This window comes from Ornithodoros turicata, chromosome 1 (genome assembly GCF_037126465.1).
Source record: "Ornithodoros turicata isolate Travis chromosome 1, ASM3712646v1, whole genome shotgun sequence".
In the NCBI taxonomy this organism is placed as follows: domain Eukaryota; kingdom Metazoa; phylum Arthropoda; class Arachnida; order Ixodida; family Argasidae; genus Ornithodoros; species Ornithodoros turicata.
This window is the reverse complement of record NC_088201.1, coordinates 68,120,327-68,139,608: the sequence shown is the minus strand read 5'-3', so window position 1 is coordinate 68,139,608 and position 19,282 is coordinate 68,120,327. Positions and strand designations below refer to the sequence as shown.

Genomic DNA, 19,282 nt, shown 5'->3' with positions numbered 1-19,282 from the left:
TTCAACGCTTCCATTTTGTATCTCCCATAAAACTGCTTTTATCAGGAAATGCGTGGGTAGTAGCTTGCTGCTGCGGTCCGCATTCACGTTTTTAGTGACCAGGTACCCTTTAGTGAGAGAAAGGAGAAATGTATGAACGCTTGCAAACAGCGTCCACGCTGATGAAGCGGTGTAGTCCTGCTACTTTCTGTTCCCGAAATCTTTTTTCACACGCACGGTGCCGGCAAGATACACTTAAAGGAAGTCTAATAAGAGGGACAGCGTTTTGACAACGGTAGTTGGCGGCACACTGCATTCGCAGGGTGAATCGATCTGAAACCGTACGGAAGCATGTCGAAAATAAACCTGCCAGCCTTGCTCTGTCCGAGCTCACAGCTGTGTACCAGATAATCCACAACACAAAGGCAATGTGTCACGACCAGTAAGCAGAACTACATTTACTTTTCAAGCCACGACCAATCAAACAGGCACCGTTCTGCGTACGCTCCTTCTCCACTTCTCATGTTTCTGACTTGTTTAATTTGTACTGCTCACGTGTACAGGGAAATGTTGGGCGCTTGCTTAATCATATATTCGTCCTATAGAGCTAACACAACTGGCCTATACTCCATTCCTGCTTCATTCGTCCGCGTGGCGCTAACCGCGGCGCTCAGAAGTACGACTGCGCTTCAACGTGTTAAAAAAGATGCTGAAAGCACCTCGTTTGACTGCTAGGTGAAAATTTGCAAAATCCATGATATGAAGACCAGTGTGTACTCGTTCGGGGGTTGAGAGACACTTGAACTCTTATGCTGACTTTGATATCCGAACCGTTTCCTTGCGAACCGGTTACCGCTATTATTTTTTCCGGTTCTGCTTCGGTTCGGGTTCAACAGTGTCATGAAAATGTCGGTTTGGGTTCGGTTTCGGCAAAAATAACGGTTCGGGTGGGGTTTCGGTTCGGGTTCGGTTCGACACCCTGACTTAAATACAGTAAAAAGTTCTGCCAGGGCTAGATACTTTGACTAAAGCATAAGGTAGCGAGGAATGTACTTGAAGTACTTATTAAGTACCCTCAAATAAAACGTGCGTCATGCCACGCCGTTTAGCTCATTACTGAGACTAATATGCACATACATACGTTCAAATGCAATCCCTTAGACAAAGCACATACGGACGCAAAACACATGAACAAACAACGCGGAAGAGCATGTTGAGTCGTGCCAATGTATCGGTTCCGATTGGATTGCGAACTGGCTAAAATGGGCCGAAGCGCAGTGCTGTACACACTACAGTGAACACCACGGTGGAAGACCGGATGTGGTACAGCGAGCTAGCAAGGCTCACAGAAGGATACTTGAAGTACCTCTACAGAAAGTACAGCAAAATATACTTGAAGTAAAGTAGAAAGTATTGTTCAGCAGGATTACTAAAGGTATCCCAAAGAGTACTTTAAGTAGTACTACTTAAGTACCGAGTACTTGAAGTACTGCCCATTACTGCACAAGGTCATGTCGTTTCTGCGTTCGAGAAGTGAGTAGTTTCAGTTTCGCCTGATTTGCGGATCAAAATTTGGCGATTTATATCTGAAAGTACGTTTCGAATTTCGAATTCGTACGTTACGTACGAATTCGAAGGATTTGGATTCGAAGGATTCGTTAGGATTAGGATTCGTTTAGGTTTAGGATTTCTTAAAAAAAGAGGGTGGATTCAAATAATGATTGCCTCCAATTCTGCTGTCTCGCATTTTCCCAAAAACATCTATTTAAAAAGTTCGTTAATCAATTTTAGGTAATTAGTCGTCGAGTAGTCACATGCGAATTGTACATAACACAGGGTGTTCCACGAGAGGATGTCACTAAATTCCTAAAAATAGGTCTCATTTCAGAAAGATACTTCGAGTACACCCATACGGACTTGTACCACAGATTGAGGCCGTTCGCATTCATGGTACGCATTAATCAAGCTAATTTGCATAATTAAACTCGAAACTAAGCGCGACACGGCCCTCGATCGGAATAAAAAAATGTGTCGCTCTTTCCACTTCGCCGCAAACGCAAATTTCACCGAGTATACTCCGCCCAGCGACGGATTTTTGGCAATTTTTTGTAGAAGTCTTGTGAAATAAACACGCGATTTTGATTGATATAGTGTGTTATGGTAATATGCTTCCGAATTCAGGAAGAAAAATGCTGCCTTTCCTCGACAATTTTTAGAGTTTAATTATGCAAATTAGTTTAATTAATACATGAAACGCATGCAAACGGCCTCAATCTATGGCAAAAGTATGTATGAGTGTATTCCAAGTAGTTTTATCATTTTTTGAAGTAAAACCTATTTTTAGGAATTTAGTGACATACTCTCGTGGAGTACCCTGTTGTCATATGTGTTCGGTTCAATATATAATTATTCGCTTCGTATGGGCTTCAGTTTTAAAATTAATATTCGCGCAGCCCTGCCTACTAACCCTAGAGTGTTATACGAGATATCCTCACCTCCCGTTGCTTCGTTCGTATAGACGGTACATGCACGAAGAAATCCTGTAAAAAGTTTGCACGAAAAGTCATGGCGGAGGAAGCGTGCAGAATATTACGTGCAGGTGCAGCACTGTAACACTATGCGTAAACACGAAAATAAAACCTCACGCATGATTGAACGATTGGCTACTACGATAATGGTATATTAGACATATGACTTTATTCTCAATACACAATCAGAATAGGTTTAGAAGAAAATAGTCGAGCTGTCTCAACAGTGGGCAACGAGAAGTTTCTTCGCAGCCGCTGCATTGATAGAATGATCGTATCTTCTCTGAAAGGCGCATAGCAGTGCCAGTTGTTCGGGTTGCCCACCAATCCTTCACAGCACAGTGTACAGAAAAACGAGGAGGAAGGGGAACGGACGGCAGTAGAATTGATCCATCAGATATTTTTTTTTTCTCTACATAACTCGCGATATGCGGTAAGCCAGCAATCGGCGATCTCACTTGGTCCATTTAAATTCTCCACTTTTACTTACTTGAAGTTTCACACAAAACTCAACTTCGAAAATAGAACTTCATCACATAACACGCCAAAATCTAACAATTACAATCCAGACCAGCTAGCTGGCATCAGTACACTTACAATCGTTTTCCAAGACAGCTCGACGACTAGGCGAATTCGTCACTTGCTGATCACAGTACACTTCCAGCAAACGGCCTCGTTAAAAATGGTGGGGACACAATTTTGTGACGCATGCATGTCACTGATGAAAGGAATATAAAACAAGCCAGCTGTTTGCTGGATATACAGGGTGTTACCCTATAAAAGTCTACCCGTGCCGCCATGCCGTACTTGCCAATTACTCAATGCAGGTGGCACATTGTGCGATCTTCATATAAAGCTCATAAGGACATTTAATCTTGGTAAATTTCGAAGTGATTGAGCGCCGCAGCACGAAGTTATAACTGAAAACGTGCAATTCCCGGAGTCAAAACAATCAAGATGGCGGTGTTGAGAAGATCAGGTTGACATGCTGCTCCCCAGACGGCGACGTGTCGCATATCCTGCCAGCCGGATGGAACTGCAGTTTTCATTTCGCTTTCGTGTAACTGTCGTATTTTGCCCAGAAGTAAGCAACGTGAGGAACAAAAATGCCGACGTACTCAGCAGACGACACCCAAAAGGGATGTCGTCTGCTTACTAAAAGGCAGTGAAATAACATAACGCGGGGACGTCTGTGCCTGGATGGACGGATGGATGGATTGCCAGAGCGACACGTCGCCGTCTGGGGAACTGTGTCACAACTGCGATTCACAACACCGCCATCTTGGCTGTTTTGACTATGGGAACCTCACGTTTTGCGCTATAACTTTGCGTTACGGTGCTCAATCACTTCGATATTTACCATGATGGAATGTCCTTATGAGTTTTATACGTAGGCAACACATCGTACCACCTGCATTGAGTAATTGGCGAGCACGGCATGCCGGCGCGGGTAGACTTTTATAGGGTAACACCCTGTACAAACATGTCCCTGAGTTTGGGGAAGAATACCAGAAGTATACCAGAACCGTATATTAAAAGGGAGTCAGGCCATTAGTGGGTCATGCCTATACCTGAAGCGCCACCCACTTTTTCAGCTTCCTGATCAATGACGTCTTGAAATATGGGGCACTATCAATTAACCTATCCAACATGGGCAGCGCCATTCTGAGTGGCAAGTGGATTGCATGGATTGGATGGGATTGAAATGGATACCTCTTGCAATCTGCAAAACTCGTGGATTTTTGGTGCAATTTGATGAACGCCACCTAGGCGTCGCAATTCGCGTCGGGAATTGTCGTCTGCTTCCGTTGTCGTACCGCTGCAGGTAGAACCATTTGCTGGTACACATCCAGTTGTCGGTACATTAAAAAAAACAACAACAAAACAACATGACTAGTTGGAATCGAAAGGCAAGAATGTTTGTATCCGTAAAATTGAGTAATTAAGTTCGAAATTATATAGTGCAGTGCCCGTTTTATTATTATTTCGTTGTTTCCGCCGTCTTCACTAACTAACGCGACAAAAAGCGTACTATTTTGGTGAGATATCAATAGCGGAGCATAAGTTGGAACTGATTTTCGAGAAACTTATACGAGGATATACATGTACAGCGTAAAATCAGAGTAGTTTGTAATTTTTTTTTTTTGTCGCGAAATTTCTGTTTCACCGTAGGTCCATTCTTTTCGGCTGCACTGCCTGCACTTCCTGAACTAGTTCAAGGAGTACAACTCTATCGTATTCTTTTCGTCATAGACACCGCATGTACTTAAGAACTGGTGCATCACTGATGCAACACGAGTGGAGCACTTTTCTTTCGAAAGAATGGACATAGTTTGGACCTGGAATGTTTGCTCTCGTCGCCATTTTGGGTGGCAGTCGAGTGTCATGGCGGCCTCCGTGGTAATAAACAAACCAATGAGAGGCGCGCAACTGTGATTGACAGGTCGAGCCTCTTTTTTAGGCTCCTCCCAGTGGCCAGACTCCCTTTTAATACACGGCTCTGCATTGAACCAGTGCCGTGTATGCCAAAGGGAGTCTGGCCATTAATGGAACCTGCCTATACCTGAGGCTCCACCCACTTTTTAAGTTATCTAGCCAATGACAGGTCAAAATACAGTTGTCTATTATTACATCCATCCAGTACTTATAGCTCACCCTTATTTACTGGGTGCCACCATTTTGGAAAAACTCGATTGATTCGGATTGAAACGGATACCACCGGTGACAGACCAAAACAACGGATTTTGCGCCCACTTTTATCAACGGCATCACAGGCATGTTGGGAAGGCTCAGAAATGCAGGAACTGCTGCTGGCAGAAGTAACTGGCCAGGAAAGCGGTACAACCGCTTCTTCGTAGCAGACGACTGCCGCTCTGAGCTTTTAAATCACGTAATGTAGGTAGATCGAATAAAAAATGAGCAAATATGTATGTATAAATAAAATGCAATTATATAATGCAAAATCTTACGTATAAGGGTCGTCCTTCTTGCTATTTACTTGGTGTCACGGTCTTAACTAGGCCTAACGTTAGCGCCGAAACATCCTATTTTCGTGTAAATAATGATGGCAGAGCGAAAGTTGAAGCTGATTTTGCAGATGCATATATGAGGATATATACTCACGGTATGAAATTACTTCACGGAAATTGTGAAGTAGCCTGTGAAAATTTTTTGTCACGAAATCTCCGCTTCGCCGTTCCAAGCACTATCCTCCATCTTGGAGAAAATTTGGTGTCATGGAAGCTCCCATGGAAAACAGTAACCAATGAAATGCGCCTAAGTTTGATTGACAGGTCGAGCCTCTTTTTTAGGCTCCTCCTAATGGCCAGACCGCCTTTGGCATACACGGCACTGCATTGAACATGCGCCTAGCGCCACCAACCACGTAACGTGTCAACTTCTCAAAGAGCATTGGGTCTATTGCTCTTGGAGAAGTTGACACGTTTCACGCTTGGTGGCGGTACGTGTGCATGTTCAGTGGTTCAATGCAGTGGCGTGTATAAACAAAGGGAGTTCCACCTGGAGCTCTACCCACGTTTTGAGCTATCTGGCCAATCAGGAGCCCAAATAGAGTTCGTTATTAATCGCAGGCTATCCAAGCTATATTTCACCTGTATTCCCCCGGGTGCTGGGAAACTGGATTGGATTGAATAGGATATTCCCTACCGACCTACCGACATAATGGGTTTTGCGGCCACTTTTATCAGCGCCATCTGGATGGAGAGGGGCATGTCGGGAAGACGCAGAACACAGAACCGCCAGCTAGCAGAACTGATTCGCTGGCAGAACCGCTTGCTGGAACAGACTGCCGATATTATACGTATTTAACTATGAAACATAACAATATTTAATCAAGAACGGGCAAAGGTGTGTATATGTATAAAAGTATGTCATAAAAGGCAAATTTTTGGGCATCCGTAGCGTTTTTCTTGCTATTTGCTTGCAATCGCTGTCTTTACTACGCCTAACAAGGACGAAACATATTCTTTTCATGTAAACATCGACACTGGAGCGAAATTTAATGGTTATTTGCAAGATAATTGCAAAAGAATATACACCTACGGAATAAAATTAGTTCTTTGTGAAAATAATTTGTTGGGAAATTATCGCTTCGCCGTTCCAAGCTACACTGCCATTTTCGGAAAAATTTTGGTGTCATGGCGGCCCGCATATGAAACAGTAGCCAATGAAAAACGTTCAATTTGATTGACAGGTCCAGCCTCTTTTTTAGGCTCCTTCTAACGGCCAGTCTTTCTTTTAATATACGGGACTGCATTGAACTAGAGCCGTTTATTAGGAGAGTTTGGCCATTGAGAGGAGCCTGTCTCTAAGCGCACCGCTTTACGTCACACGACGGGCGGCGCCAAGGCACCATTTTGGATCACAGCTATCGCCTTGAAATATCCCATTCCGCTATTTTGGAGCAGAGGAACAGCCTTGAAATGCCCCGTGCTGCCGCAGCTCGCCTTCCATCCCGACCAAGTAGGCGGAGCGATGACGGCTCTGACGTCACTTGCGGCTCCCCACTTCCGGGCGGCAAAAGATCACAGAATGGCCAAACTGTCCTCATAAACGGCTCTGCATTGAACATGCGCGTAGTGCCACCAAGCGTGTAACGTGTCAACATCTCAAAGAGCATTGAATCTGTTGCTCTTTCAGAAGTTGACAGTTGCACACTTGGTGGCGCTACGTGCATGTTCAATGGCCATATTGGTTTATTGATCCAATGATCATTGGATCATTGAAGACTGCCCGTGTGGCAGGACTACAAGTGTACCGATGCCAGCTAGATGGGTTGGATTATAGCTTGTCGTGGCGAAGGAGAACAAGCAAGACGAAACAAACGCCACGGAGAAGGACTTCCTGTGGATATTTCATACAATTGCATCTATTACGCCTGCCGTCACATCGTGTTTGGTTTGCACCGTTAGTTCTTTCTGAACTGTACGGGGACGGCTTTTTCGTTTTTTTTTGCGGGCGGTGCTTTTAATTGTTATACCCCGGTAGAACATGAGGACTTCACGACTCCCATATTTCAGTCATAGCCTCTTCCAATAGTCTGCAAGTCTGTTCGATTTTATCGGTGAAACGGCAAGAAAATGCATACTCACGGCGTACGACAGCGAAAGATAGTCGTCGAATTCTTCACCCGCGGTCACCGCGGCCTGAAACGAAAGCAACTACTAGAGTTCTGGGTTCTCGGAGCTTATGGGTTTTTTGGCATATCTGGAAGGTGATGCATTCCACTCCAAAATCCAGCAATGCTTCTCGACCATCGCCGATTGTCACGAACAAAATCAGAGTTCATTGTGGCGGTGGACATATACCAAATCCCAAATATTAGCACCAAACACCGCCGTGTTCTGGCGCTAGAGGGCTCTAAAGTTTGCGCTGCGAGCAAAAACCATACTTCCTATGGAAGCGTGTCGTGAGCGTCCTACTGCACCGAATAAGCTCAAAATTTAAACGTGTTTTCTAGAAAGACCTGCCACCTGCTGACCGAGTCTCAGTAGTCTGTAGCAAAATTTAGGATTTGGGGAATTCTGAGAAACACTTCAACATTTGCCCAACTTTCACATTTTTTCTAAACATAACTACACGCCTCTAACAAACCCAAATTTTCCAGATATAACGTCCATCAGGACTACCTTGTAATAAAAAATTCGGAACTCTTTTCTCTGTAATTTAGGTGTAGTAAAAAACTCGTAAAATCACGGAGATCCTTGAAAAGCGCATATTTCAGTGAGAAAAGTGTGAAAATTTTCAACCGCGATACCCAGCTAGAAAGACGTGCTCTATATAGTAGAACTGTAGAACATCCAGTTTGCGCGTGGAGAAAAAAAGTAGAAAAGTACTTTTTGTTAAATTGAGATTTTTTTTTCCGGCAGCATATACTTGCGACGTAGGCTTCGTAGCGCGGCCACCGAGTATGAGCGCACCTTGCTGCTGCTCACAACGAAAAACGTAGTGTAAAACTGAAATTATTGCGAAGGGATGTTTAAGAGAATTTTTTACTGCGGCTTACATTGCACCGATGGGGTTGGATTTTTTGTGTTGAAAGCACAACACCAGGGCTATATGGCAAAAAATTTTGAAGAAAATGAAAATGAAATTTATATTGCGAAAAAATGGGTAAACTTGCACAAACTTTGCAAATTTCGTGCACGCCAAAGCGTCGAGCCCGTCGCGTGCAATGGTGAAAATTGCTTACATACGGTAAAATGAACTCTCCCCTATCAAATAAGAAGCTTTTTAACATGCTCCGTGCCTTATGTGGGCCGTAATGCCTGCTTAAAGTGACATAGGTTTTCGCCAAGCACTGCATCTTTGAGGGGCTCTGCACCCTATAAATTTCAATTTCGTTAGAAAAGACCAATGGTCTGTTGCTTTCCGAGTCATAAGGAACCACCAAAAAAAAATTCACATAAATTCTAGGGGGGCGGGGGGTCGAGCTGCACCTCTGGATCACTTGGCGTGGAATGGCCCAAGTATGGTAGCGTTCTGGTAGTTTGGTATAGTAGTTTTGTAGTTTTCCAATGTATGTTGCGCCATAGTGGCTGTTGTTCCACAATGGCACTCTCGGGTGCCGTGCATGGGGGAGTGTTTAAAGCAGGATATTCCCATATTTTGATTCGGGGGGTTCGGTAGGGGGTGTGATGCCCTTATCTCACAATAGGAACAATGCGGGGTAGTTGGTATAAGTTCATGATGACGAATGGCAGCAAGAAGACAAGACTCAGATTTCAGTTGAGAGTCTGCAGTTGTCCTGTCTACTTCTACCCTGTCCTTGTCTTCTTGCTGCTATTCGTCATCATGAACTTATACCAACTACCCCGCATTGTTCCATATCTGTTTGCTTCTGTGGCGTTTCTGGCATTTCTAGCCGTTTTTCTTTTGGGAGGGGGGGGAGAGGTGGGGTCTGAGATTTTTGGGAGGTGTCAGGGAGGTGCTGGGAAAATCCTTGGCTCAGAGTCACATTCCAGGGAGTCCGATCGCATAAAAGTCTTCCCGCCTTCTCCCGAAGCTTAAGGCAGGGCGTTCAAACCAATAGGCCCCTAGATACGAGCCCTAGGACGGATGAACTCTTTTGTTATACGGTTGTGCCGGGAGACTAGAGTAGACAGATGATGACTTGATGACCGTATCGTGTACCATGTAAGTTCAAAGACCGAGTCGAATCATTGAATTAGCTACGACAGGGACATGTATCTATGTACTTACCCGTCTGACATCATCTTGTTCATCCGTAGCGGTTTTATTCTCAGTTATTTCGTCCTAAACAGAAAATACGTCGTTTTCATGACGTAAAACTATAAGACATAGGAGAAATGTAGAACCTGTCTTCAACGCTCATTTTAAAATGGTTCGAATAAGTCTGGAAGAGGGCTCCAACATTACATTAGCTCCACGAGAGAGAAAAAAGAACTCCGAGTAGCTGGGCAAACTTTGGTACTCGTAGCTGAAATACAGCAACAGCTGTGTCGCTACGCATTGTGGGCAGACTTTAACGGGATTCTTTCCCTGTGTTTGAAAGCATTGCAACTCTAACACTGCTCCGATATTTAGGAATCTTTACAATCGTTTCTCAACGACTTCGGATTGCAAGTGCTCAAGACAAGGGGGGCGGGGTACAACCGTTGATCAGACGAGTGTCAATTGCGCCTTGTGATAACCGTAGTATGTAGCCACGGCACGTAGCCATGTGCGTGGCCCGTTCACGTTTCGGGCCAAAACGTAACCGATACAAGAGCCCGTCCTGCATGTTGGTTGTGTGATTGAAGAGACAACACTAAAGCGCTAACCGCATACGACGAATTCTCGACGGAAAAACGGCCACCGTCACCGTTTTTCCGGTGAGCCGACGCGAGCAATGGGAACTTCACCGATTTCTCGACGACAGCGGTGGACAGAAAAATTCGGCGAAGAGAGGAAGCGGCCGCTCGACGGCAGCCAATAGGACCGCTCCACGCGCTGTCGTTCCACGAGCGGATGTGCCGGACCAGTGGCGGGTATTTCGGATGCCCATATGGCTAACCTGGGAAGTGGGAAGGATGCTGTCGTCTGCTCGCTGCTGTCTGAGGGCGCTTTTGTAGCGCTTGCTTCGAGAATATGCATTGATCGCAAGAACTCTTCTGTGTGCCACTATAACTTTTCTATGTGTAGCAAAATATTTATCAATTAAGTTGAAGTCAAAATTTAACACGGAGTAACGAAACGCCCGCTAGGACGCCACCATCCGCCGCAGTAGAAATCTGTGCATGCGGTTCATCCCGCCGTTTTTCCGTCGAGTAGTCATGCCGGTGGGGAAGCTGGCCGTTTTTTCGTGAAGAAATCGTCGTATGCGGTTACCGCTTAAAGGGCGAAACGCATTGGACGTTTTCTCAGCGTCGAAACGTCGCGCGTACGCCATGGCCTTGCACACGCGGCGAAGAAACGCCAGCGAGGCGACCACCCGAAACGCATGGGACGTGTACGGAGCGAGTGACGCGCGCCACTGTTGCTATGTTCGTCGACCACAAATATCTGTTAGAACGTGCAGATGCTCTTCTTTCCTGTAGTTCCTGCGTTCCTTCATTCCAGATACCATTAAAATGTTCACGTAAATTTAGTGTGATGGATAATGTCCCAAAAATTTATGCGAGCTGCTCATACGCCACCTTGTGTGCCGCACGACGGCCACGGTTCTGTCTACTTCTCGGAAAACGCGCCCAGACACGCGCGATTCCAGCGTACGCCCTCCGCGCGCGTTGAAAAACTGGTTTTTACGAGGTTACACGCACGCCGAGCGCGAGCGCGTCCTGAAAACGTCGGAAAAACGCTCCATGCGTTTAGCCCTTAAGTCAATTTTTTTCGCAACCCACTGCGTCTTGTGCTTTCCACTCTCGCTCCATCACCACAATTCACATGATCCCCAAGGTCGTATCACGCCGCCTTCGCAGCACGCTGCTTGCGTGGCTCACCGCGCCGCGATATCTGGGACGGACAGCGCACGCACGCTGTATCAGCTGCTGAACACCGCATATACACCCAAGCAGCACAATGTACTGAAAGTCGAGTGCAATAGGGTAGGTGGAAGGCCTTATTTATTTATTTCCATTGCCTCAAGGGATCGAGGGCAGTGCTGGAATTACCTTGAACAGAGTCTTGAAAATAAAGAGCATTCATAAGACACATACCGTCCACCCCTATTGCACTCGACTTTCAGTACATTATGCTGCTTGGGCAGCTATCGCTGTAAAACCCATAGCTCGGCATTTCGGGCCTTCGACGATCACGATCATCTGATAGGGCGCAAGTTCGGGCATTGCTACGAGCTCACGTGAAAATCCACATGGCTCGATCACGCCGCATATTAGTGCACTCGCCAGATCACATCACATCTGCTCTGTTTACAAGTGCGGTGCTATCCGGTGAGTGCACTAATATGCGGCTGAGGCATGATCCAGCCATGTCGACCTTCACGTGAGCTCGTAGCAAGGCCCGACCTCGCGCCTTATCAGATGATTGTGATCGTGAGTTTCGAAGGCACGAAATGCCTAGCTATGCGCGACGGTGCTGTAAGGAGGATGTGCAAAAAGATGAGCATGCTTCATTGCTCGGCCATTATGACTTATGAGACGTTTGACTACAGTGCGACGATACGGCAGTAGTGATTCCTTTGCCAGACATTTGCATCTCTGAGAGGGAACTGTCCCGTAAGGGGTGCGTGACACCCATATCTGCTGTTTTTCGGACTTTTTTTTTTTTGGCCTGGCAGGTATCTTGGGGGGGGGGGGGGGCTGTTGCAAGAACTTTGAGAGTTAGGAACATCCCTGTTCTGGGCCATTCTTCTCTCAATAGCAAGTTTCCTCACTGTCTATAAACGGGCGCCATATTCCAGGCGAGGGTTCCTACAAATCAGTGGTGATGGCTTACCTCGCCGAGGATTACTTTAATATACCCGGGCTTGGAATAGTTTGCAGACATAAGTCCGATGACAGTGTCAGCCACTAGGTCGACGGAACCCCAGAGCACCGGAGCGGGAAGTAGCCAACTTGCTTCCTAAGAATCGAGTGCGAAATATCCCTTTAGCATGCAAACGTACATGCGGAACTTGCGCTTTGTATGAGTACGATGACTATGACCCAGCACTTCTTGTGAAAGAAGTAACACCCGTAAGTCTGAGGAAAAGCGACATATCTTGTAACAAAAATGGCTTCAAGTTCGCTTTTTTTAGTAAACAATTCGTGCACAACAGCCGAATACACAGACTCCCGGATTTCGTACAGGCTGAGTCCCAGGTAACACCTTGTTTCACCAGAACTAAGTATTTTCGAATGACTAAGAAAGTATATATCATATGATAGTTTATTGGGGCGAAGAAGACCCACAGGGGCCCTGGTATTGGCGCGCACTGTCAAAGGTACAGCATACTGTACAGGTACTGTACATAGAACACACAACATTTCATCAAATATACAGGGTGAACTTAGCAAAGGCTACACGTTTCGATCGGGTCGTAAAAATGCAAGATAACGTCTCTGGTATTTCAAACCTTGCAGACTGATAGTCATTTGCCTGACGTTTTATCGATATTTTCCAAATGCTATCAGTTTGTATCAAAAAAGTTAGAAGCAAAGCAAATTCCCACCCCATGCATTTTCTGTGGCCTACCTAGCCCCGCAGGCCACCATTTTTTCCTGTGTCTGCTTCACGTTCGCATCACCTCGTGTGGGTGGCGCTGCCTGCAGACGAAGCAAAACCAGAACTTATGGAACAACCAACAACCAGATGGACCAGATGCATGGTTTCGAGGCAGCGCCCCCTGTTCATGGGAATGTGGATGTGAAGCAGACAGAGGAAAACATGGCAGTTTGCGGGCAGTATATAGGTAATAGGAAATGCATGAGGTGGAAATTTGCTTTGCTTGTGACTTTTTTGTACAAAGTGATAGCATTTAAAAAAATGTCAATAAAAGTTCAGGCAAACACTATCAATCTGCAAAAACATTCGCTAAATTCACCCTGTATACTACAACAAACACAAGTACTAAGATAAACAAGTAATACACAAAACATATAACAGCTGGTGAACAACAACAACTTTATTTTCGGTCTTGGAGAGTGGGGAGTTTCATCGCAACAGGCGATACTCTACCCCAGTGCTTGGTGGAATGGGGGGAATAAAATAACGAGCCCCTTTACAATAACGATCGAAGTCCGATGGTGTCCAGAAATGTCAGAAGAGCTTTGAGCGCAGAGCGTTGCTGGGCTGGATTGGGCCAGGGACCAAGCAATTTCGGTAGGGAGAGAGGGCGAGAGTCCAGCTGACGAAGAGACTCGGAGAGTGTGGTTCGGGAAGGTTCGTAGTGAGGGCAATGAAGAAGAATGTGCTCCAGATCCTCAAGAGCACCACAGTGGCAGCAGGTGGGAGAATCAATTTGTCTCAAGCGGTAACGCCACTGAGCTGTAAAGGCCACATCGAGGCGCATGCGGTGGATTAATGCAGCATCCTGACGAGATGTGTTTCGTGGCATGCGGAAAGCGAGCGTGGGATCAACTCTGTTCAACATAGAGGGGGGAAGAATGTCGGTTGTCCGTTGGCGGGTAGCCAGGGGTATCACTAGACGTCGCAGAATTGAACGGCAGTCTCCTCTGAGCAGAACAATACGGGTCCGGTTCCGAGACGAGAGTGCTGCTTCTGCGGCGCTGTCGGCCTGCTCGTTCCCCACGACACCACAATGGGCTGGAACCCACTGGAGAACTAGCCTGTGGCCTGCGGCGTAGATAGTGTGGTAAGCCATTAACACGTCTGTGACTAGGGGTGCGGATGGGCCTCGTATGCCGGAAGTTTCAATTGCTTGAAGTGCAGATTTGGAGTCTGTAAAGACTGCCCATTCCCGGGGTGGAAAATCAGCGATGTGTTGTAGAAAGAAAAGGATGGCATAGAGTTCCGCAGCTGTGGAGGAGGTTGGATGTGAAAGGCGTCTTCCGTGCACGACGCCTTCGGATGGAATGACGAAGGCTGAGGCCGACTTGTTGTTTCGGGATGCGCCATCAGTATATGCTGCCGTAAACGTAGAAAACTTCTCGTCTACCAGAGCATGAAAATGGGCTCGGAGGACTTGAGGGGGGACCTGATCTCTTCTTTGCAGAAGGTTTGGGAGGCGTACAAAAGTGGGCGGTACCGGTAGAGACCAGTGGGCTTCCGGCGGTATAGTGTCCTTAGTTATGAAGCCAGTGAGAGTCTGGCGTGTCCTCTGCGCTACTCGATAGAAGTCGCTTCCAGGGCGGTATCGAATTTTCCTGAGTAGCGTGTGGCGGGGAATGTGAGCACGCAAACGGAGGTAGTGCCGAGCCGTTTCCCGTTCACAGAGAACTTCAATCGGGAGCTCACCAGCTTCAGCCAGTACTTGTCGTGTTTCAGCCATTCTTGGAACTCCGAGGCATCGACGAAGGCTTCGAGCAAACAGGGACCGAAGCGTATTTAATGAAGTTGTTGATATCCTGTGCAGAATAGGAAGGCTGTAAAGCACAGTTGCCCTCACGAATGCCGCGTGAACCGCGAGCAGGGAACGCTGATCACAGCCCCATCCTGGGCCAGGAAGATGTTGGATTGCGGGGAGCCATTGCTGCACTTTAGTTTCAAGGTGTTTAATGTGCCGAGCCCAGCGCAAGTCCGAGTCGATTACCACGCCAAGGAAGCGGTGAAAGCGTACTGGTTCTAGCTTCTTTAAACCAAGCCAAAGTGGGAAATTGGCCATAGCTTTACGCGTGAAAGGGAGCTCGACACACTTTTCGGGTGAAAGGTCCATCCCGAGGTGCGTCAGGTACGTATGGATATTGTTTAAAGCGAGCTGCAGGCGGCGCTGGAGAGCCGGGCGTGATTTTCCTACTGTCCAAAGGGCGACGTCATCTGCATACACGGAGAACGACACTTTGCGAGGAATTACTGATTGTAGGCCGGCCATCACCACGTTAAAGAGTGTCGGGCTGAGAATGCTTCCTTGGGGGACTCCTTGGGGAACAGGATGCTGGGGGCTTTGGCCTTGGGACGTACGGACAGCGACAGTTCGGTCCGTAAGGAAGTCTTGGAGCCAGATGAAGAGCCGACCGGATACTCCAAACGAGCGCAAGGCATGCAGCACACAAATGTGCGAGACGGTATCATAGGCGCGCTTGATGTCGAGGAAGACCGATCGGACGATCCGTCGATGGGCTCGAGCATGTTGAACTGTAGAGACTAGGTCGAGAACTGGATCCATGGAGCTTCGGTGGCGACGAAATCCAGCCATTTCGTGAGGGAACGCACGTCGTTTTTCGAGCCACCAGTCGAGGCGATGCAAAACCATTCTCTCCATCAGTTTCCCCACACAGCTTGTCAGGCTCACCGGGCGAAAGGAGGATAGGGCATTTGGGGGCTTGCCTGGTTTCAGGATGGGAACAACCAAGGCCTCCTTCCATGTATGTGGTAAAGATCCTTGTTGCCAAGACGTATTATAGACATGAAGGAGAGCTTGGAGTGACCGCCCGTCAAGGTTTCGTAGGGCGGCATAGGTGATTTTATCGGGCCCAGGGGACGAGCTGGCGTTCACAAGCTTCAACGCTGCCTTTAGCTCGATTAGTGTGAAGTCGCGGTCCATAACTTCCGGGGGACGGGGCCAGTCGTGGTGAAGTTCAGCCGTCAAACTGTGGACAAAACTGCGGTGTAGGGGCGTGGTCGAGGCAGCCGCCGGGGTCGTCAGTACCACACAGAAGTCCGTCGCAAGCGTGTTCTCGTCTACACGCTGAACGATAGCCAAGGCCGCGAGAGGATTCTTTTGAGGGGGCGCCTCCTTCAGAGATCGGATTGTCCGCCAGATCTTCGTGGCCAGATCGAACGGTGAAAGGTGGTGGCAAAACTTACGCCAACGCTTCCTGTCCTCGTTTTTAAGTTCTCGTGTTACTTTAGCTTTCATCCGGCGGTATTCCACAATGTCCGTAAGTTGCCCTGTCCGACGAGCCGTTCTTTCTGCTCGGCGACGTAATGCTCTAAGGTGATTAATAGCGGGGGAATGGTCGATATGGCCTGTTACCCTTTTAGACATGACCACCGCGTCCTGAATACCGCGGGTAATTGCTTGAGAGAGAGCCTCTGTGGACATACCGGTGTGCACAGATGTTCTGAGGCCCGCACGAAAACGTCTCCAGTTTGTGAAAGAGATCAGTCCAGCAGTTGCTGAGAGGGGCAGTCTGTCGTGCGAAATATATAGAGGAAAATGATCGCTACCTCTAGTGTCGACGTCCGTAGCGCACGACAAGTGGCGAATTATGTCGGTGGAGGACCACGAGAGGTCCAGTACATCAAGTGACATTGGGGATCGCATGTAAGTGGGCTCGCGGTTGTTCAGCAGGCACATGTTATTATTCTCCATTGCCTCTAACAACCTCCTTCCCCTACTGTCCGTCCTTCGGCTTCCCCAGGCCGACTGATGTGCATTGAAGTCCCCTAGCACAAGCGCCGGGGCTTCCAGAGAACCAAGTAAGCGTTCGAGGTCACTCCACGGGACCTGTACCGCGGGACGGATATAGATACTGACGACCGTTAACAGCATGGGGCCAAGGCGGATCCTGCATGTGACGTAATCATAAGAGCGATGACAAACTGAGCCGATGGGTGCAGCAACGAGGTCATTGCGAACGTATAGCGCTGCTCTACTCTCAGGGGAATGATGAGAGCGATAGATTGTGTATCCACTAACACGATGTGTACAATCCATGCCGTGTTCGCATATAGCTATGAAAGGGAACTTGTACTGTTGGAGATGTAATTTAAAATCTGGGAGCTTGTTACGCAGGCTTCGAGGATTCCACTGCATGGCCAGGGCGTTTTTATACAATTCCGTCATGCTGATGCGAAGATAATGCCTCCAGTGCCAGAAGCGCTTGAACCTCGGGCAGTTGCGACGCACCAGGAAAAGCAGAGACAATGGCCTTAAGGGCAGCGAGTACCGCTGAGAAGAGTCCCAGAGGAGGCATATATTGGGGGGCTGATGAGGTTGCTGGTTCCGTCGCACTGGCGTAAGTGTTTGTAATCTGTCTTGATGGACGAGGAGGCGGTGCGCTTGTGATAGGCGTAGCCGCGACTGTGTTCAGCGACCCTCGTTTACCTGGTGCAGATCGAGGGGGTAGTGCAGGAAATTCTTGTGCATTTGTACGAGACGGGAGTGTGGCACTAGCATCCCTAGGAGCGTCAGACGGAAGTCGTAGGGTTCGGTCTTGGTGCCTCTTGGTGGCGGCGGTCTTGACAGGACATAAAGAAAATGATGCGGGATGGCTGGATTTGCAGTTAGCACACTTTGGCTCTCTTTTATTGTTGCAGTCTGATCTCCGGTGAGGTCCGGCGCAGATGCCACACCGTGTAGAACCTCGGCAATTTCGTGCAATATGGCCAAATCGTTGGCAGTTATAACACTGTATGGGGCCTTCTATGTACTCTTGGACTGTGAAGGTCTGAAACCCAAGGGCAATTCGAGGAGGAAGACGGATTGTAGGTTCAAAAGTCAGGATAACGCTCCGTAACGGGGTGAACACATCACTGCCATCTTCTGCTAGGGAATGCCGAACCTGTCGCCGTGCTGATAAAACCCCTGCGTCTTTAAGGTAGAGCACGACGTCGTCGTTCGAATACTCTCTTGGAACATCATATATCTTGCCCATATTTTTGGCGTACGATTGGGGTATGGCTGGTATCACCGGAATGCCAGCTAAGCACTTAGCAGACAAAAGGTTGCGGGCGGCTGCTTCGGACCGTACGGAGACGAAGAGAGAACCATCTCGGTGGAAACGGTGGTGCATAACCTGTTGTTGGGTTAGCAGGCGTATCTCACTAGCGACCGCATTAGGATTCACCTTCCAGAAGGAGTAGTCAGTAGTTGCTGGTCGAAACAGTATGGGAATACCGCCGGCTCGGTTCTTCTTGTAGGTGACAGTGGTGAACGGGTCATGAAGTGAAGTGGCAAGGTTGCTATCGTTCATCGCATCTGTCTGCTGAGGAGCTGGCGGTGCCAAAGTGTCCATGGTGTTATCGGGAACATTCACGATCTGTGGAATGTTGGGATCACCAGAGGAAGGGCTCCCTACCCGTTGGCGTTTGGCAGGGCTGACGGGGACCTGTTGACCTGTGGTAAGTGTCATAGAGACGTTGGACCTCCCGTCCAGATTACGGCGGGAGGTCCGTGATGGTTCGATTTCTTTTTCAACGGCTCTGAAAAAGCCTAAAGGCTAAAGGCTGTTCCACTTCACAACTGGTGAAAATTTGTACATTACAACATAAAAGCGGTTTTGAATGAGTGAAAGCTATCAAAAGCAAGAAATAACGTTTCTCTTGAAGGTAGTGTAAGGAAGAAAAACATCTCAAGAAAAAGATAGAGTGTCTAACAGCATTTGACAATGTGTGACCGGATCGACGAAATTACCGTACATGGAAGGACCAGGGATTGCGGAGGGTTCCGCTAGAACAGCAGAAGTCTAGGCGAATTGGTAAGGGTGGGGAATCGATCCATGAATCCATAAATCCAACAGACAGCAGATTGACTTCTTGGACGTCCCATGGGAACCCATTCTTAGCAGCGCTAAGCTCTGGCTTGAATGCAGAGTCTTGCTAGAATTAATATGTTTTCCCACGGACGTCTTGACTCAGGTGAGTTAGTGTCGTCACCAGCGTTCAGCCCTGATGGACCCCTAGTCCGCCTCCATAATCTTTGTAGTGCTTCCTGCACGTGCCCAATACGTTACCAAGGCTATAGAGAGGGCCCC

The 19,282-nt window shown here is 47.6% G+C and overlaps 1 protein-coding gene across 1 annotated transcript in view; it reads right to left on the bottom strand.

Annotated features, from left to right (window-relative positions):
• Positions 1 to 19,282, bottom strand: part of LOC135366410 (uncharacterized) — a 45,129-nt gene that overhangs the window by 15,528 nt on the left and 10,319 nt on the right. Inside the window, exons 5-8 of the mRNA XM_064599132.1 lie at positions 12,423 to 12,548; positions 9,729 to 9,782; positions 7,619 to 7,672; positions 2,475 to 2,519 (exon numbers count right to left, since the gene is read on the bottom strand). Coding sequence (XP_064455202.1) covers positions 2,475 to 2,519; positions 7,619 to 7,672; positions 9,729 to 9,782; positions 12,423 to 12,548 — 279 coding nt within the window. The remainder of the gene's footprint in view (positions 1 to 2,474; positions 2,520 to 7,618; positions 7,673 to 9,728; positions 9,783 to 12,422; positions 12,549 to 19,282) is intronic.